General features: G+C 38.8%; 1 protein-coding gene across 1 annotated transcript; it reads left to right on the top strand.

The window, feature by feature from the left end:
• Positions 1 to 227: 227 nt before the first annotated feature.
• Positions 228 to 20,961, top strand: mrpl23 (mitochondrial ribosomal protein L23). Its single transcript, XM_056252115.1, has 5 exons — positions 228 to 373; positions 1,201 to 1,323; positions 6,694 to 6,776; positions 11,279 to 11,352; positions 20,275 to 20,961. The coding sequence occupies exons 1-5, from the start codon at positions 357 to 359 to the stop codon at positions 20,437 to 20,439; spliced, it is 462 nt and encodes a 153-aa protein (XP_056108090.1). The 5' UTR covers positions 228 to 356; the 3' UTR covers positions 20,440 to 20,961.
• Positions 20,962 to 21,832: the final 871 nt, after the last annotated feature.

Raw genomic sequence — 21,832 nt, 5'->3', positions numbered from 1 at the left:
ACGACGTCAAGATAACGTCTTGACAACTAAATCAAAATAAAAGTTTTAACAGCAACCTTTCTTAAAATAAAACATTTACATGGACATTTAAACTAGACTGACTTTTGTCCTCATTTTCATAACCACAATCCAATGTTTGAAGTAGATAGTAAATGTGTATTTATTATATACTCCACATTTGTGTATTTAACGAGAGCACTGGACAACAGTGTGGATAACAGGGCTTTTATTTTGAACATGTTCAGGCTCTTGTCCGCGCAGTTTTCACAGCACTGCAGTGCTCGAGGACCTTGAGCATATGAAAATAACAGCAAAACTGCACATGTGATTGTACACGTCTAAAACATTTGCTGGACATGTCGAAACGGATACTGTAAGTGTTTTCATGTTTTTATTTTATCTAATTATGTAACTCTAAGCTGATGTTTTATTTATCTATATAAACAGTAACATTACAAAATATGTACCTGTGTAGATCTTACAGTATAACGTTACTTAAACTCCTCATGCGAGCACTTATAAGTGCCATGTTATTGCCATGTTTTGTGGCGTAGCTGCTACACCATGATAATACCATGTTTTGGACGTGGTACCATAATGCTTTGAACATGGTGCCACTACAATACCATGTTTTTGGATATACCAGATATAATGCCATGATATTTTGGACATGGTGAATAATTCTAGTTAATTGATAATAGCACGATAATGCTATATTCATAATACTAGTGAATAGGCCGATAAATTGTGTATTATGTTTGTTTTATGTCATTAGTGTCTTTTAAGCCTAAGGGCTGGGCATGTAAGTGCAAGACACTTTAATAAATAATAAATAAAACTAGTAAAGGCAAGTAAATGTATTTTTTTATATACATGGTACCATGAATTTTAAGTGCAATGCCTGAGTACCATGTATTTGGTAATATGCCAATCATTTAGGACCATGGTAAATGTACCATTACCAAAAGTGATATGTGTGTGTGTTGTGTTTTATGGAACAAAAAATGGAACAAAAATTAAACTTGAAACCGCATAAACTTTGGAACTTTACCTGGGAAACTCAAATATTCTCCTAGGTATTACCTTTGAAGCATAGGACTTGCTTTTTGGAAGTACTATGGTAGTATGTGAAAAATATATATATGAATAAATGGAATGGTAATTAAATTTCATGTCATTTCTCTTCTGCCATTTGTTCAGATTCCCTTTATTCCAGCTGGGTAACCCACAGCTGAGAATATTTCGACCCACCTTCAACCTGACCCTGGTCAGACCGGGCAGAGAACAGCCACCTGACACAGTACAGTTTCGCGTTCCTATGGAGTAAGTGTTTAATGCCATTTTCATCAATAAAACCAATTGTGTCACTGTTGTGTTATTAATTAGTTGAGGCATTAAAGGGGTCATTAACTTTATATTTTATTATTATTATCATTTTTTTGTTTAGAATGATTTTGACATAAAAAAATAGTCATAATTTAGAAATAAAAGGCTTTTTTAACCTTATTTTAGCCCTCTGATCTGAACGCTCTGTTCGAAGGGGTGTGTCTGCGTTGAGACTTAAATAAACACCCACTGCTATGATTGGCTAACATCTTCGCATATGAACTAAGTATTACACGTGAAACTCTCTCAGAAACTTTCACTACGTTTTTACTGTTACAGCTGTCGAGATCAACTAATCGTGAAAAGTGTTGATTATAGCGTAATATTTAGATCTACTCCCGTTGCTTGAAAGGTTGCAGCGATAAGCATACAGCTGATGACAGACATGAATGCAGTGATCTCGTCATTGCAACTTGATTTCTGCACACTCGCGAATGCTTTCATCATAACTAAAGGCTTGTTCACACCAAGAACCATAACTTAGTGTAAAGATATAGTTAAAAATAAAAGAATAGCAGTCCACACAACAGCTACAACGATAACTAGAGAAACGATATGGTTGGGATCACTTTCAGAAGGATTTATTTTTCCAGCTGTTGAATGATAAAACACTGACAGCCAATCAACGTCCATTCTAATTTAAGGGCTCGCGTATTTAAAATGGCAGATGACATTGCGGAGAAGTGAGGATACTTTTATTAACAGAAGAGTATTAACAGAGCTGAGAATGAGATCATTATGTCAGGCTAGCAAACAGCGTAACACAAAATCATCTCAGCTATCCAGCGCTCGTTTCAACAACATTGTCTTCTTACTTTAAAGTTGCAGTAAAAAAGACTAGGTGTTGTTTTTATTCCGCTGTATTGACTACGATTAGATTAGATTGATTACGCTAGCTAGATTGACTCGAAACATCACATGCTGAGGACGTCTACTGGTTAAAGCCGTGTAAATGCAACAAGAACAGCAAGCACGTGTTCAATTTCATGCTGTACGTACGTTGAATCTGCATCCGCGAGCTTAGAATAAACAGACCGTTATCGTTTGTTGGTGTGGACACAAATATAGTTATCTTTATAATTAGCGTTCTAGGTGTGAACGGGGCTTAATTGTGCAAACATGATGTAAATAAGAGATTCGTTGTGCAGTTTAACAGCGTCATTGATTATAATGGGAGTTTTGGCGAGAGTCCAGAGCTCCATTACTGATAAACTTGCGCTGTGCGATTGACTGTGTCGCTGTCTGTCTGTGTATAATTTAATCTCATGAATTAAATAACAGATTATTTCCATGCTACTCAGAGAAACAATGTGAAGTTGACGGTTTAGACTTGATTGAGACTGACGCATAAGCGGCAACGCACAATTTTAAGACCAATAACGTCTGGCTGTACAGAAGTCATATCAGAAATCACAGGTCACAGATCAGGCATTAGATTCAACACCGCTACTTACATATTGTGACATTACAGTCTGGTCCATATCTTACAGTAAAAGTTTGCAAAGAATCCACAGTGAAATCATGCACTGAACAAACAAATGATGCTCAACTGAGACATTCACAGAGTTGAAATTACATAATTAATTTCCTAGCATTAGAATCTTGTTGTTTTTAGTTCAGTGATCCAGTATCTCATCTCACTAACGCGCCAGTGGGCGGAGCCAAAGATGCAGTGATGTAGAAGTAGGCGTTGTTCTGAACTTCTGATTCTACAGAGGGGGTCTTTCGTCGCACCATTAGGCTGGTTCGACGTCATGCAGCGCGATCGGTGGCTGAATTTGGTCTGACTTGAGACACGTGACTATAACGTAATGGCATCAAAGTACCGCGAGAGCATTTAGAGCTCTGGTGACGACACAACTGTAGACCCCACTTCATTGGTATTTAAATTGTATAGGTTTATAAGCATTACATGTTGAACTTTATTGTACAAACAGATGCTGTATTAAGCAGTGCATAAAATATTGAATGAGAATGTCTCCGAAACATCTGTCTATTTGTCAAATATTGCATTTATTTCACTTCAGCTGTGATAAAGTATGCAAACACAGCTTCTACGGGAAGCAGAAAGTGTCGGTTACATCCAGCACTGAATATGTCATAATGTGCCAAAATCCTAAACGAGTCGTCTTCGGAGCTTGCTTTCAATAAAAGCTGTTTTTACTAGGAAGTTTTGAGTTCTGAAACTTACAGGATGTTTTTATAGTACAATGACATCTTGCATGTCAAATGGTCAAGGAGAATACATTTCTCAGTTCATGACCCCAACAAAAAAATCCAGTTTACAGTGATGTAGTTGTATTACGTTCCACTAGGTGGCAGACAAATCCCACAAATGTATTTCGTTCTGACACTGTAAATTGCAGAGTGGGTATCTTATTGCGCATGATGATCACAAAGAATTAAAGCATCTTAAGTGATGCTTAGCTGTAATTGCAGACCGGTTAGATGCAACACAGCATTTCGTAACAAAACCCGGGATGACGTTTCCGTGTGCGGTTGCATGGCCGATGATGCCTCGGCGCTTCCTGACACTCTCAGATTGGTTTACAGCTCTTTCACCTACTTAAAATCCAACATCTCGTACCTTTATTGATGACGTTTGTTAAACGTCACTAAAAATACAGCCGTAATTATTGCATTGCTGCGGTGTAATACGAAACAGGCAGTCAGACTGTTAATAATGGGTCTAATCGGAGTCCACACAAGAAAAGAGGACAAAGTCTGCTTTGTTTTCTGTAGAACCTCAGGGCGTACATCTAAGGCAGTGACGGTGGAGGCTTGTTCCTCGGTTATTATTCCGCCAGTATGTGTTCCAAACCACACACACGTTTGTAATTGGGCTATATGTTATCACTTGCGCAAGTGTTAAGGGGAGGTTTTTTTTATTTTTATTTACCTGCTCTTACTCCTTTGTTTTTACAGACTGTTTTGTGATCTTAATCTGCACCAGGCATCCTTGTCACCTGAATCGAAACTTTTTTTTTTTTTGCCAGTGCAATCAAAGGAAGAGTTTTTTTTTTTTTCCTCTTGTTTTGTAACCACTGCTGCCTCGCTGGACATCAAGAACTGTTTTGTCTCCTCTAGAGCTGCTTTTGACACGGTCCCATCGCAAACAGTATGAAAGCAGACAAAGCAACAGAGATATCATTAAAACATTAAAGACATCCCCCCCCTCTTCACTTTCTACTTTTCAAAGATACCCTCCACTTTGGCAAGGAGTTGTTTTGCTTGAAACCTACCTGGTTTGCATAGTGATTATCAGAGCCAAAGAATTTCAAAGCGCTTGTTTTTGTGAAAGAGGGCCTCTTTACAAAGTGTTTGTACTTGCCGGATTTGTTTAACCTCGTTTATTTACCATCCTGTGTGCCTTTTAAGTATTTGATCCATCATCAACATTTGATCTTTCATCTTTTTATTTACATTTTCTTTTAAATAATTTGATTTTAATGATCTTTTCTTAGTTCATTAAAGCTATTTGTTCACTCTCTCGCCGCCTTTATAGTCCCAGTGGTGTGAATGTAACCTAGAGGTCATCGGCTAACAAAAGATCCCCCTTTTTTTTTGGATTTCCTCAAAATTTGGAGTGTTTTGTCCCGCTACCTCTGAGTCACCTACTTGGAAAGCCTTTGAAATGGGCGGTGTGAGTGCACATGTTTAGGGATGAGCGTGGACTGTTTATGTGTGAAGGGTGGGGCGCAGCTCAAACTCACAGTAGGAGGAGAGGATTGAACAACAAGGAGGTCTCTATCTTTATAAGACGTCAGTGCTTACAAAAGATAAGCCACACAGGCACAAGACACTTAACATCTGCTGAAGGTCATGACCTCGTTGCCCAGTGCTTCATTTCATTGATTCTGTGGAGTGGAACTAATAAACTTGATCCAAATAGACTACAAGTTTATAGAGTAAATGAAGTGGTTATTAAATGGTTATTACAGTTTCGCAAACTCTTCTTTATATGACCGATGAAGTGATCTATTACACGGAATTATCAAGGAAAAAAGAAAATACGTTGCAAGAATATGTTGCACGCCAAACTTGAACCTGGGTTTCCCATTTAAGCACCAAGGCTCAATGTGGCATATTTTCTGCCTTCCAATATGAACTTTTTGAGATGTGGCCTAGTGGTTTGAATACATTTTCCAGACACATTGAGCTGTGCTGCTCATGTGGAAGATGTGGGGTCGATTCCAGGCGGCATCATGTCCCAATCCTCCTCAAACTGCCTAAAAAAAGATTGACGCAGAACTCAGCCTTGAACTCATCTAACTCCTGCACATTAACAGTAGGCTTTAATTCGCTCCAGCCCTATACAGCAATAGAAGTAAATGGGGAAGCAAAGGTCCTTCCTGTTGGCAGAGTGGTCAAGGTCACCAGGGGGGCAAAATCGAAAAAGATCTCGAATTCTCCACTCCAAAATCGTAGAGAGCACTTAGGTCTACTAACTATTCATCTCACTATGGCTCGAGTGCTCTGCTTTCTAGGAATCGCCTCTCTGTAACTTTCACACAGACAAATGTGCGCTTGTATGCGTCTCCTCTCTCACATAAATTACGTGGCCAAAACTTCACTCCACTTCATTGAAATCTGGGCATCACACCCTGGTGCTGAGATGTGTGTTCGATACTCTTTCCGAAGGAGCATCTGTTTGTTGGGTTTCTTGGAAACCCTCTCCTTAACAAAAGAAAAAAAGTCAGTGCTTATTATATGGACTGACTTGTGGACAAACATCCTTGTTTTTCAAAGCAGTTCAGTATGTTCTGCCTGTTAGCTCCAGCGTCATATTTTCTGAATGGTTCTTGTTGGGTCTTTTGTAACTGAAAGCATAACGATACAATTTTGTTTTGTTTATTCACGAAATGAAAGCATGTCACAAAATGCTTTTCACGTCATTTTAGTCCTCAGAAAACAGAATGTTTCAAACTTAAACTAGGGCTTCTCATCCTTGGGGTCACAAGAGATGTAGATGAACATAATTTGCCGCATGTGAGAATGTGAGATCCAAAAATGTTTAAAAACGTGTCATTTCAGTCCTTAACATTCATTAGAATAAAACATTCAAAGTTAAACTAGGGGTTCTCAACCTTGTGGTCACACCAGAGATGCAGTGTTGGGGTGGGGTCACAGGAAATTTGTAACTTTTAAAGATGGATTGTGAACCAAAAAAGGTTGTGAATCTCTGTATTAAATGCTTCCATGTGACGTGCATTCTAGGGTTAAACTTTAGAAAGCCATGTAGTTTCATATTTTGTTCTCTTGCTCCATGGCAACTCTGAATCTCTATCCATTTCAATTTTCTTCAAGAATGACCAAGTTTGATGTCAGAAATTATCTAGAGAAGATCTACAGCGTTCCTGTTGCAGCTGTACGCACAAGGATCCAATACTGTGAGTAAATCTTTGTTTATCATAATATTTGATTAAGAATTTCACTACTTTACAGAGCTAAGGATCTTTTAAAGTAGATATTCGCAGTTTATCCCATCTTTATATGAGTAGACATTTACAAGTAAACCATTTCTTGCTGATATTTTGAAAAGCTTTGAAAGGTGTACCGGTAACTGTGGCACTATAAAACAAAAAACGGTTTGATAGATGGATTTTTTTTGGTGTAATCTATATTTTTATGTTTTATGAAAATATATTTCCTCTTTAATTTGGAAACACCAGCAGCAACATTTTAAATTGCACAACTTTAAAGTGAAAAGACGCACTTTGTCACGTCTCAAGTCTTTTTAGTGTCTTGCTCCACAATAGTTACATTTTTAAGACGACTTGATGAATAAAAAACAAAAAGCATCAAGACCCCTGGATTCTGTTCCCTTCTCCAGTATGTTCCAGCCAGCTGTTTTTGAATGCAAGAGCATGTCCTAGCACCCCCTCACTCTTTTGCACTTCTGCTCACTTTATGTTGTCTACTCACTTAACATCATGCTAAACTCAACTAGTCTGAACCTTATGAAGAAGCCCTTAAACAATAATTCACCGATGTTGTGTGTTTGTCACCTGTTTTGCGTGCCGATGGGTGGTATACGCACAGTGTTTCCCCTACCATTGTACCAAAACGACACCCCCCCCCCCCCCCCCCCTAAAATGTTGACGAAATCCAGTCATAAAAACGGAATTTACTGTATAACGCGGAATTTCACGGAATTTTTTGAGGAATAAATAGAAAGCAGTTCATTACACTTGAAATCAAATCGCGATGTAGACTAGTGTGTGTGAATATTAAACCACAAAGACTATTTAAATACGAATCCTGCATGTTATGTGTGAATGAATGGTGCAGCCGACGCGCAGTTTCATTTACCACACACCACACACACACACACACACACTGAAGCACGTGTGACGCTTGCGTTATTATATATATTTTTTTGCCTATATGAAGACAAAAATGCATGAACTTCCTCTCCAGGCTCTAGATCCACTCTGAAAGTCACTTCGTGATCATTTCACCGCTTCATTTGAGAAAAACTATCATCATGACATAAACACACAGAACCTCAAAAGGTCTTCACGGCAACCTGTCAAAATAAAATTTCGGTTTAACTTGACAGAAATATATTACTGTTGTACAGTAGAATTTAGATATGTCCCAATGTAATAATACTAACACTCATCCAAATAAATTATCATCAAAACTGAATTTTTAAAGGAATAATCAATTTTTCTTCCATGTTTTAATTTTAACAGTAAAGCTCATTTTGCAGCACGTTATTTGAGAAAAAAAAAGTTTATTTAATTTCATATGATTAAAATTGATGATAAATGCTAAAATTTGTGTTTTATGTCTTCATTTTATTACCAGAAAAAAACACAACACAGAAATAGTGAGACATTTTCTTTACTAGATTTTTTTTTAAATGTATAAGTTTAATGATTCATAATACATGATTTCAATTAATTAGACATGCTTTTTGATTACTAAAAAATGGAGTAATCAAACAGACCCCCAGGGGAAACCACTGACGCATGTTAGTCAATGAGAACGATCAATACTGACAAGATGTTTTGGAGATACTTGACAGCATTTGAATTATATGTATAAACATACGGCTAATTCAGTGAACTGTTTTCGAGATCAAATGTGAGACTCTGAGGGAGGGAAGGAGAGGGAAAAGAAAGAAGGAGTGGTTTGCGTGATTCCACACACAGCTGCTTATCTCTCTGTCCATTGCTGTAGCGGCCCGATCAACAATTGTCCTAGGATGCCCTGCCCTGTTTATTTCCTCACAAAGTGAGCCAGAAGTGTGTGTGTGTGTTTTTACAATTGTGATTTCAGCAGTAGTTCACCCAAAAATGTAACTAGTTATTCACCTTCATGCCATTCCAAAGACAGTAATTGATTTACCAGCTCTACTAGGACTTGTACGTTTTTTACAAGTTGAAATCTCGTAATTACTTGAACGCACCTTTAAATTTCAAGACAGCATGAAAATGCATTTAGGAAATCTATTTCCTAAATGCATGTTAGTGATCTTATTGTGATCATAATTCGATATCTCAGTGTAATGTCAGACATCTAGTGATGTATTCTGGACTGCAATCATTTAGTTTGCATAAACCTCACTGCTTACTTGCATTACAAGCTCACATTCAGATCTGCCTCCATCCGAACAAGTCTATAGACACGATAATGCTCCCTCCACCCATCTTTTGATATTTTGTTTTACTTGAATGTACATTACATACAGAAGATCTGTCACTACTTCCTTTTCAACTAGTCACTATTCACTATTACCTGTTTTTGTTTTTCCTTAAATAGATTGGGTTTTATCCATTTAATTGATAAAAGAAGTATTACAGAAGTACATTACACATTTATTAGGCGTCATAGATGTAAGATCATACATTTTTTGAGCCTTTTCTTTTCAGTGAACTGGTTGTTCTGGTTCTCAAACTGGACAAATTCACGAATCTGAGTTCTGAACTCAGTCACTCAACGATCCGCTCGCAAGTTAACAGCCTACTGAGAGTAAACTTTCAAATGTATGTCTGTTCCTCACACGAAAATAATGTATGACTTGAGAAAACTTGGAATATAATACATAAGTTGTATCGATCACTTTTTCATGGATTTTGTTTTAGAGTTTTGTGTTTGGATCTTAACATCTGTGGTCACTATGAGCTGTTATTGTATGGAAAAGATACAGTTTGCTTAGAGTTTTTCAGAATCTACATTTTTTTTGCTCCACATAAGAAAGTAAAGTCTTGGGTTTGGAACGACATGAGATAATAACGTACTTTTAAAAGTTGAAAGCATAAATGTTATGTTAATATATCAAACAATAATGGCAAAGGATAAGTAAATAATGCAGGGGTTATTAAAGGCTTTACCGTCTGGTTAACGCAGAGGGAACCACTTTTACGAGCTGCCAGTTGGGTTTACGCCACTGTGATTTTTCCGTGCGGTTTCCACGCCAACGCTGGATAGGGCCAATAAGCAAAGTGGCCATTTTTACAGCCACAATGTAAAAGCTGAAAAAAAAATGCAGAACACCCATTAGGTAAAATAGACCACGTCAGAGAAGGTGTCCCGCTCTGCGTCATGTGTTCCACTTCACTGATGGTTTAAAGGATGTGGAGAAAAGGGGGGCGCGGGCGGAACCCCCGGGCTCAAGGCATCTATTCTTTTTCCTACTGAGTATTTTGGAAAGGGGTTTCTATAACTACCCCTCAGGCCTGGGATTTGTAACATAATAGTAGCCAGCCAACACACAACCTCAAAAGAGAGCTTGATTGAATATTTATTTATACTATATAATGTTGGGTGGGAGTACTGGAATGGAAACAGGGTTCGCATACATGAACAAAAGCGCTTCTCACCTGTTTTGTGGGTTGACCGTTGAGTTGACCCTAAATGGAGGGAGTGTTTGTGTGTTTAGGGTTTCCTTGTACTAGTAAAGGAAGACTGCCAATTCGTTCTGTGATGCATAAGAAAACTCATCACACAAGCCGCCATTGAAACTTTTCAGTTGAGAACGTTTTTAAAGACTGATTTCACCCCAACATTTTTACATTATTTTACTTTCATATAATTTCATACTTTATATCATTGCAGAACTTCCCACTTAGTAACTACAGCTATTAAGATCCAAAATTGACTGTCAGTGAATTAGTGAATATTTACTTACGTTTTGGCCTGTTTCTCATACAAAGCTTTTGTATGGGTTCAGGAGACCTGAGATGTAGCACTCAAGTTCTATGAACTACTGTTAAATTACATTTTGGTGTTAACAGATGTGGTCTCTATGAAGTTGTAGTATGAAAAAGAGCTAAGAACTATTCCTTTAAACTCTGAAGCACCTTTCGAACTTACGTATTGAATCAAATCTCATGCTTTAGTATCTTCAGTGAAACACACGTTTTCCAGTGTCCACCGAATTTATCCTGTCATGAGTTTTAATTATTTAATCCTTTATGTCCTCTGTGTATGCTTTTGTTTTCTTGGAAGTGATTTGATTCAAATGCACTTCTTGACATCTTTCTCTGGGTTTTGTGTGTATTAACCTGGGAAAAGGTTCACATGCATTTACAGTTAACAGGACTGATGACATGGGCTTCTTATAAAACCAACCCCTGTAACCCTAAAAGTCATATAATGGATGTCTGAGCTGCTGTGCATAACATACCATGTTAAACATGTTAAACAAAAATACATTTTAGACAAGTATAAAAAAAAAAAGAGTAGTTTTCATTAACAGTATGTGATTTGTGCCTCATCTAGTGCCACCAAATATTTGTACTAAGTGCAAAATTTTTTTTATTTCTAAATATAAAATGCTAAATTACATTTGTATTATGGTATTAATTGGTGCAATTATGCAATTGTTATTTATTGATCTTTTACTAAATGTTAATCACTTCCGTTTTTTTCTCCTACCAAGGTTCAAACAAGAAAAGAAACCACTTAAACCAGCGGGTGAAGAAGCCAGATTACAAAGTGGCATACGTTCAACTGGTGAGTGTTGTCTTGTTTGGGCCCACACTTGAAGGGGTCCGACATGCATTGTGAAAGTTCCTGTTTGTTCTTGTGGTCCCTTCTGGCTATCTTGATTTTCATTAGCACAGGACAATTCAAAGTGAAGGACGTCAACTGTAAAATAACCTTTTAAGACTTTTTTTTTTTTTTAAATTAGAGGTGCCTGGGTCAGATGCATTTTTTTTTTAGTTTAGTTTAATTAAACAAAACAAGACTCCCTTGAGAAATGGGATGCTTGGGCATTTGAGCCCCACTTTTTTGTTTCTTCTTTGTTTTGAGGGCCTGTCACAGCTTATGTTCCCTCAATGAAAACCCTGAGGCACAGGTACTCTTTGATGCGAAACCCTCACCTCAAAATCCCAGCACTGCTTGTTTAGCTTCTGTCTCTCCCACACATTATTCCCTGCCCTCCTGAGAAAGATGTTAGTTTGGGTTCTGGCTTTGGCCAAGAAGGCAAAAGGTCGTCTTTGGTTACATGCCAGATTTCATGCAGGAATTATTGTACAGAGAGTTAAGTTCTCAGAGAGCTATGGTTATTGTTATGGGTGGATGGGAGAGTTGTTTCTTGGGGCAATCAGAACGTTAACGTTGGTCGCGATCCAGTGTCGAACCACACTGCTGGGTTCACACCTGCATTTGGGCTGAGCCCTGGGCTGTTGATACCGAGTGTGTTTGAAGTATGCCGGCGTGAAAATACTTTAATCTGATCTTCTTTGATTCATTCGCGAAAACTGCTTTTGCTTCTTTATGGTTTTTAGTTTGTAAGAGAAGAATTAGATTGTTATGTACTTGTGCTATTGTTTTTTTTAGCCATCAATCAAGGCAGGGATAAATAATTAAAGTTGTCAAAACAGAGCAGCTTGTAATGGGATACATAACTGAAAGGCAAATTAATATTTAAAGGTGAACTTCCTCATGACAAGAGTTGAATGACTTCCTGTGTGGCTTTGCGCTGTCAATTGAACCTTCTCATAAACCCAGTTAGGGACTTTGATCCGGAGAATTCCTAACATTGTCATATTTCAGATACAGTTGCATATTTGCTTAAACATTTGAGGAGATAATCACTTCCTTGTTGTTCAGTCTTTCAGAAAGTCATGCTTATTTATGTGTGAATAACATGCAAGCTAAAAAATCTCAGACTGTGGCAAAAAAAAAACCCCACTGATATGAAACCAAATTTCCGGCCTTTTTCCTCTCCTCCAGCAGGTCTGCAAAGAGAGAAAAAACACTGCCCAAGAAAAACCCTCCTTTCTATTCAGTGGTGGGTAAAAACAAGATTGTTCCTAATTGACACCACATGTGGGGGAGTGTTCTGTGGTTGGATACCCTCAATGGTTCCCCCCGCCGGCCCATCCCCCAACACACTACATCAGCTAATATTCCAGAGGCAATACGGCGAAGAACTCTCTCTACAACTCCCCTTTCTCTGAACCCCCAGATTTTACAAACTCCAGGCTCGCAGAAAAAGTTGTCTGTTAGTACGGTTTCTTGACGGCCACTCTCTCATCAGACCTCCCCACAGTGGGGAGGAGTGTGAAGGAGAGAGAGTTCATCAAGGAGGTTGAGAGAGTTGCGGATGGAGTCAACACATGAAGCGAGGTGAGTGAGGGCACCTTGGAGCCGTGCCAGAACAGGGAGGTCCAGACAGGGGTCAGGGAAATCTTAAGCAACATAAAATCTTGAGACAATATAAAAGCTTTGCATACGACCGCTTTGCAAGCAACGCTCTAGTTAGATGCAATGATATCCTGTGCTTCTCTTTGCAAGGCCGTGACCTGTTTGGTCCCAGTATTAAGGTTCTGTTTGTTGATGTCGCGTCTGTAGTTTTCCTGGCTGGCTGGTATAATGGACATAACAATTTATTGTATAGACGCACCCAATCAGAATCACATGCCCCCTGAACTGAAGATTTCACTGATCTTTACTGTGGTATAAATGTTCAGACTTCTGACATTTTGCTTGATTACGTTCATCATTGAAACACTTACTGCCCCACAAAGCAAAGTTTTTGTGGGAACACTCAAGTTTGCCCGTTTGTCGACAGCAACAGTTTATATTCATCCCCCCTGCTTTTTCCACAAGGGTCTTGTTGCAAGCATCAGTGTTTGGCAAGACAAGGCAACTGTTGTTGGTACTAATGGATGTTTGTTGTTGTTTGAGAGCTTGTTGCTGAGTCGTTATTTTTTCGCGCCGTGTTTCGGTCTAGATCAGCTGGTAGCCAGGCTACCTTTCAGATCGGATCGCAATGTTCCACCTGAACTTGTGAGCACACTCTGCTCAATTACCACTGAACAAAACTGACTGAAACTCAACCTTGCTAAGGCATACTATTATTTTTCTATTCAAATGGGTTCCTTCCTGTTACACACATCTCCCCCAATACCCTGCACACATTTACACCCTTGCCATTTTTGCTGTTTTGAAGGCTTGTAAAAGTTCACTTTGTGATCGTATCAACACTAGATGGCAACGTTTGGCTTCAGTGGTGTTGATTGTAGGACCCTACAATGTTGCCGTCATGGGTTCCTTGCAGTTCAGAGTCCTGTAAGTCAAAGTAATTAAAGAAGAAAACTGACATGTCTATAAGTAATTCATGTGTTGAATGTCTTCAAACATGTTTTGAAGTATTGATTTCCCAAACAATGTGAGTCTGGTTTATAATTGTAGAATAGAAGAGGTTCAAGGTAAGTTTGTCATTTAGAAAAGGTAGAAGGTAAGTTCATTGTACTGTAGAATAGAAGAGGTACAAGGAAAGCTTATCATTGTAGCAAATGTACAAGTTAAGTTTGTCATTGTAGAATAAAAAAGGTACAAGGTAAGTGTGATTATTGAACAGCAAAGTATGAGGTACGTTTAATATTGTACAACAAAAAAGGTGTGATTTATACGTGTTGTTATTGTAGAATAGGAAATATCATTGTAAAATAGAAAAGATGAAATGTTTTATGGTATTTATTTCAATGACACCATTTATCATTTGAATTGGGTGTGTATGTAGGTAGGGCATTTTAGGAAGAATTGTCTATTTTACTACCATTTTTATTTACAAATGTACAGTATTTCATATACCACAAGGACTTTCATAAGGCTGTGTTCGGATGAAAGAAACACAGCATGAATAATGGAAAGGCCAGCGGGGTCTCTGGCATCCTGTTTGAAGAAAACACACACACACACTCAGCTCCCCAGTGTATGTCAACTACGAGACAGCCTCTGTGAGTGCCAGCAGACGCAAAGCAAAGGAGATGATATTGAAGTCCCTCCCTCCACCTCCACTCCATGTCCTTTATAAGTTGTGTGCTGTGTGTTTCTTGCATTTCCTTCAAACTGACTGCTCTGATTGTACCTGACCTTTTACCACCCCATTACTGTTTTTATCTCTCTCAAAATGTCCAGGCACCACCCAGCTTTATTTCAGTAAAATTTTCAAAATAAATTACTCGGATACTAGCAATGCTTTTCCTGTTATGGTATCACCCCCTCAATTTTCCTACTACTTCTATATCTATCTCTGTCTCTGACTTTCCCTTTCCCTCTCTATTTTCTTTTGTGTATTGTGTACACCAGAGTTTAGGGAGAGGTTTAAGACTCTAAATGTGAATGTAGGGTTTATCTTTGATTGCTGTTGACAGGGTCCAATATCCTAGAGAACCAAAAAATAGCCAGGACTTGGGCAAGTCTGAACAAGTCGATTGGTCACAACTGTCATCACTGCGATCATGGAATGAGTGACTCAGTGGCTTAAAATGACATAAGGGCTGATACCACTCTGAATGGAGACTTTGCCGCCCCTTACTTTAGACTGACCACTTGGCTTGACTGTAATGATTTAACAAGCCAGAGTATGTGTGTGCCAGCCGATTGTCTACGCCAATGTGTATGAGAAACAGTTCCCTAGTTGCAGTGGAAACATGCTTCTGTTTTACAGTAAGGGTACAAAAACGTCTGGCTTATAGCTGTCCTCATTGAGGAAATATAATATGTTTTGTTTAATTTTTCCCTCCACACACTTTTCCTTGGCGTTGAAGATTCATTAGAGTGGTTTTGGGAACAAAGGCTCTGGACCCCCACATATGTTTGGCAGGGTAGCTGTGTCTTGGCATGGGGAACGCATTGCATGAATCATGTTCTCTACTGCTGTGGCTGGTCAGGTTTTGACAGCTGGGCCACTGTATCCATGCCCAAAGGAAGTGTTTATGCACAAACGATGGTCCTCTGCTGGGAGGCAGTCAAGGCGTCAGAGTGAAGCAGGGCAGACAGAAAGACTGGCAATGAACCAGCTGTGCCTCAGATGGGCCAGATCCTTCATTCTCTCTGAAATGCTTTACATTAGCGCTATTGGTCCATGCTTTTTTTCATAGAGGGAGCAACAACTTTGGGGACAAAAACTGACCAGTGCTCTTTGTGTAAGAAACCTGCCTTATTCATCCCATTCCATACCTGTAGAAGTCATAGTCTTCAGTTTCCAAGACAAAGAATTGCTTCTTTATGTTTCGTTATGACTGTCTTTTCTTTTTTTTTGTGGTCTTATGTTACATTTACAAATTTGGCAAATGGTTTTATCCAAAGCAACTTACATTTAAAGTTGTACTTTTTTTTTATTCATGTGTTCCCTGCGAATCAAATATATGATTTTGGTGTTTCTCCAACATAATATACAACGCAAATTCAGATCAAATATAAAATGCTAAAATAGTCCCAAATAGTCTATATTGTGTTTACGTTTTTTGGATTGTAAATAGGCTGCATTCCACTTAAACAGAATCATACGTTTACATAAACAAACCTATCAACATAGCATTTTGTTGGTCACTGTGGTTTAAGTTCGCACCAAATTTGTGAGTTTATTGGGATGGAGTAGAGGTCAAGCACTCATTGAGAACATCTGACTCCTCCCTTGTGGTCAAGTCTGGGAGTTTTCCATTTGTTTGTCCCAACCTGGGTCTTCGCTACTGAGACTACCCTTGGAATTTCTGTCTAGCCATATAACTGCCCTGAATTTACCACTGTGATTTGCAAAAACCATTAAAGCTACAAATCTTTTTATCAGGAGCCTGTCTTCACTGTTCCACCATTGTTGTCTCTTTTGGCTTGATTCACGCTCATTTTTTATGTATAGTGTGTGTCAAGACCAAGAGATATGAGGTATCTTAGAGCAGCCAAATATCTGTGGTTAGTGAGTATTGGTTGTCAGTTAAGACTGTAGACTTCGAGGAAGTAGCAGTGTGGCCCACCCAGTGAGACTGGCAAAGAGAGCTGTTTACAATCATCTCCATACATTTCCTGCTCCCCTGTATGGTAATGAACTTGTTAATAGACTTCCAACATTACGCAAATATCCCCTCGTCATTAAACATCCTGAAAATGCAGTCACATACATAGAACAGATTTACATATTTTTTCTGGCATTAAAGGTACAAAATGTAAGATTTTTGGAATTAAAATATCCAAAAATCACTTGCACAGTGTGATATATTTCCTGCAGTTGTGTACTTACAATATCCCAAAAGTTCCTTAAGTTTTTTAATTTCAGAGATTTTAAATAATGTCTCGTCCCTGGTCATTGTCGCCTGTCAATGACGTAATATCTGTGTTATCCCTGGTTTCCGCTTGTACTACAATAGTAACCATGGCGACGATGATTGATGAAGATGATTCACAAGGCAACTTTTTGAGCAATGTTGCTGGGCAATCTTGCTTGGGTACTTTCCTAATGAAAATGGCCAATACATTTCTATCTGGATCATTTAGATCGGTCGTGGGCCCTGTGTCTTATCTGGTTGCCCGTTGATGGCAACGTTGCCTAGCAACATTGCTCAAAAAGTTGCCCTGTGTATCATCACCTTTAGAATATGATCAGTATGTTATTCTAAGGTTGATCTAGCTTACTGCTAGTCTCATACATCCAACAAACTAACACATAGAATAACATAACTTTCAACAGACTCAAATGCAGTTTAGTGTGATAGTGTAGACCAAGTGAAACAGCGCTGCGTTACCTCAAGTTTAATTCGTCAAATAAATTGACCTGTGTGAGTAGTAATTCAGCACTTGTGGGTAGTTCGGTAGAATGAAATGTCCTTATTCCTTTATATCCGCGGGATTCGCGTGCGGCGCTGATATCTGTCTCTCATTAGCAATCGCGCCCTACTTCATACCACAGTCATGTTAAAAACATCAATGTATTCACTCATCCATAAACATTATTAGACTCATCGGCATGACGACAAGTTCCATAATTCCTCTTATGCATCATCAACCTTCGCCTTTGTTATTGTAAGAGGTTAGCGACCCGTAGCGGCGAAAAAAAATTACATATTGTAGCTTTAACTTCTTGGTGCAAAATAAATCACAATTGTCATAGTTTCATTCTTGCAGCTGCGATTGGCCAAAGAGAAATAGATATAAACATGAGAAGAAAAATGAATGTCTCTGAGGAGATATCAGCATACGCCCAGGTCTTGATACCAGTCTGGCAGAAGGATTTTGCTAATGAACTTGATAGTACATTTCAGTATTACAAACTCTTAGTTATTCCTTAACCAGTTCATTCTGTTTGATTGTGCTTGCAGTTTTTTTCTAGAGATAACTTGTTAATTTTCTTCTCCCCTCATCTATGGGAATATGAAGAGGACACATTTTGGAAAGCCTGCTTGTAAATTGGAGCTTCTGCTTCTGTCTAATAGTTCAGCAATCATTGTCAAAGAGCAAACAGTGGAGATAAGGCAGTGACTAAAGAGGAGAGGGTGGTGCTTTATGTACGGAAACCCCATCTACTGCTAATCCTTTCAGACTGGCCCAAGTCATGCCAGCTGTTCCTGTTTGACTGATCGTGGAAGTGATTGTGGGATGTGAGTCACTAGAGTTCACCAAGAGTACTGGTGGTTACTTTACTCTAAGAATCATTCAAGTTGGGCTATTTAAGTTGAAGTGTGTGATCTCTGTGACACAATCGACACCAAATGTAATTGCCAAAATAGGGACTGCTTTCAAAGAGGTTCTCTGAACACTCCCCTTCCACATTTGGTTGGCATTTTTTTTTATAAATACATTTTTACAATTGTGAGTTGTGCTTGGCTGTATAAAATTTGCCACCACAGTGTTGGCTGACAACCTTTTCTGTCCTTAGTGGTTCGTTAGGTGTTCTGGGAGAGGATGATTGCTTGGATGTTGCTAGATCATTGCTCTGGTGTTCTCAGTCATTGCTAGGGCATTAGTCCAATTTCTTTAAGCAATAACACACCTGTCTTCAGAAACCATGGTGCAAAAGATTAAAATGAAACATTAATTGTTTCCTGTTCTTTTTTTTTACATGTTTTTGACACTGCTGTTTTTCAGCTGTTAACTCTTAATATAATAGGAAACTTCTCTTGCTCACAGGGGCTCAGAAAGCATGTCTATGCCTGATGTTAAGCCACTGAATGTACAGTTTATGGTGTAAGTTCAGGGCCAGAATTATAAAGGGATAAGGGGAGGGAGGGTTAGTATAACAGAGACAGATTTTGGGTTGAACCCAACAACAACATTTTTGTTCCATGCTTTAGTCTTCCTTTTTCCTATAACTTTTCTTTCTTTTTCTTTTACACATTGGGGTTGGGGGCATGTCAGTGCCCAATCGATTCTTCCAGCACTTTTCAGAATAATATTACACAATAAACATGAAATGGTAATACATTACATTTGAAATGGTAATATTAATGCTGTTCTCTTTGTTAAATCATACTGTGAAAGTGCTCGCTGTAGCTTGAGAAAAGAGTTTGTACACAACATTTTACAAACATCCGTGCTGACCATAAGGCACTTTTTGAAGGTACATTAATGTTTTGTTGATCTGAATATGTTGAACAATCATGTGGTGACTTGTTTTTGTTTATCAGCCCTCTGTCAGGGCTAGAACATCCAAACCTTTTAACTCCACTCTTGGATTGTCATGCGAACGGGTCCCCTTGCCAGTCTTCAGTCACAGTGTCTTTTTTTGTTGTTTTTTCAAGGAGAGTTTACTACAGGTGAAGGAACAGACATTTTTGGCTTCCATTTTAGTACTCTTGTTACTAAGGTCCTGTTTTTAATAGGTTTGGTTCTTGTACTTTCATTTGGCCGGACTCTCTGTTTATAGTGTGGGGTTTTGCATTTCTAGTTGGTAGAGATTGAGCGCCACTACAGAGTCTTGGAGGCCAAGCTGTTGATTTTAGTTGGTTCACTTGTTGTTGTTTTTCTCCTTTTTTCCCCCTCCACTGTTCTTTGGTCATTTTACACACTTAAAAAACAGGCCAAAATAATAGATCATCCCAATAGAAGCATTTGTTTCAGAAAGGCACTGCTTTTCATTAGCTGTAAACTCACTGCAATCCCTGTTTACTCCTGCTTGCCGCACCTTGTTTTATCTTTGGAACAACATTAATGATTTCCGGTATGGAGTGGCATGTCTTCCAGGTCTGGTATGATTGGTGGCACCAGCATATTGTCTTTCTGCTGTCATATACGATACTATGCCCCCTACCTGTCTCTACAATAAAATTGACATTTATTCTATAAGGACCAGGCCCCTGAGATATGGTGATGGTGATTATTTTGAGTATTTCAGGGCCAGTGTTGGAAAGCAGAGCTCCAGAAAAGCCACACTCTTCTGTCCAGTGAAGAAAAATTGATGGACAATTTATTTTCCTGTCTTTGTACATCATAGTCAAGCAATCCACCCTCAACACACCCCCTACCCACTTAATGTAAATTTCCTCCCCTTCCCCCGACACATGGACATTGGAGCTGAAGTAGCCAATTAAAAAAATCAGGGACATCAGTGAAATGAAACCTGTTGCGAACCTATGTTTATGACAAACAGAATGTTCATGACAGACAGTCTTTGTAATCTTCCTTTAACAATTCCTGTGTTTCCTGCAGGCTCAGCAGCAAACCTTCCAGTTCCCAGATATCTTTCCTGAGAAGGATAAGAAGAATGAGGAGGGCTCTGTTGAGGAGATGCAGGAGAAGTTCATGGAGGACGAGCGTCAGAGGCAGAAACCAGATCCCAGAAGAGGAGGAGTTACTGAATGGTTTGGCCTCTAGACAGACAAGTGTTGAATGAAGAATGACTTCAGAGAGGCAACAGCTGAATGAAGAATGTGGTGTATTGTAGATTATGTATTTGTGCAGGAAGAGCCATTTACAGTGATCTGACTAATGTCTATAGAGGGCCGTTTGCAGTGATCTGATCTGACTTGATGGAAAGACGGACTACCTGAGAGAAGGCTTGGAAACCCATTACTCCAATAGAATCATGTGCTCTGTCAGAAAATACTAATGTCTACAAAGCATACGATCACTCCTGAGCATCTGCCTTGTCATGAAAGTCAGGTTATGTTCTCCTCCCACAGGTCTCAGAAACTTGCTTGAACAAAGATCTTCCTTGCAAAGTTCTTGAGCATACACTTCCTTTTGTTTAAAGTTTATCCAAATTTTTTTTTTTTCCTGTGGATCTTCAAGACAGTTCATGAACTAGTTGCGGTAAAATTGTCAATCTAATGAAGTGACTCCAGTTCTTCATGCAAAATCATACTGTTAATGTTGTTCCTGATGCTTTTTTAAAAATATACTTCAATTCCAATAAAACAGTACAACATAACTTGTTGTTGTGTTTTCTTCAACCCTGTTGTCTCTAGAGTTAGGTATTCCCCACAGATGTGTTGTATAACCGCTTGCCAGTTTTCATACCAGAGAGGCTTACCTCACTCAGCCAACCTGGTGTTCGCCAGGGAGAATGTCAATATTGATAGCATTTGCCCATTGTTTTGTACTTGTAGTCAAGTACCCCCTGCACTGCAATAAAGAATTTTGATTGAAGGCAAAAAAATCCTTGTAAGGGAGCAGCTGGACAGCAAAGAAAGAACCCTGTTTTTTTGTCCAGTATCCTCATTGCTTGAAAGATTAAGGAGAGTCCACGTTATATTCGGGAAGTCTTGCAATGGTTGCCAAGGTTGGCCCCCTTCGTCCCAGCATCCCTCCCCTTGACAATCCAATCAACTCTCCTTCTCTTGCCCAAACCTTATAAAAACCTTGAAACACAATGCATTTAACTGAACTTTACACACACAGCTGGCACAGATTTACTGATTTGTTAACATAATGTTCCTAACACACTTATTTTGGCCATAATATTCTGGATTTGGGAAGCCTTGGATCCTTGATCTCAGACCAGCAGTAATAGGAGTAATATGGCTGCTTTCCAGGATTTATGCTTTGTTTTTAAAATGGTGCTCCCCTACTGGTGATAAAAACAAAATGTGACATTAGAATTTTGAGGGTAAGGGAAAAGAATGCCAAAATGAGGAATCATGGGGGATGCATCATTATTGAAAACTAGATGGGCCATCCATCCAATGCACACACTCTCTTTTGCCTTCTAATCTCCTTTGTAACCTTCTCCGTTCTTTAATGTCTTATGAAATTGACAGTATGAGCC

The sequence above is a fragment of the Rhinichthys klamathensis genome, unplaced genomic scaffold, assembly GCF_029890125.1.
Source record: "Rhinichthys klamathensis goyatoka isolate OS25496 unplaced genomic scaffold, OSU_Roscu_1.1 h1tg000092l_1, whole genome shotgun sequence".
Taxonomy (NCBI): domain Eukaryota; kingdom Metazoa; phylum Chordata; class Actinopteri; order Cypriniformes; family Leuciscidae; genus Rhinichthys; species Rhinichthys klamathensis.
Note: the sequence above shows the minus strand (reverse complement) of the source record. Positions and strands in the feature narration are given on the sequence as shown.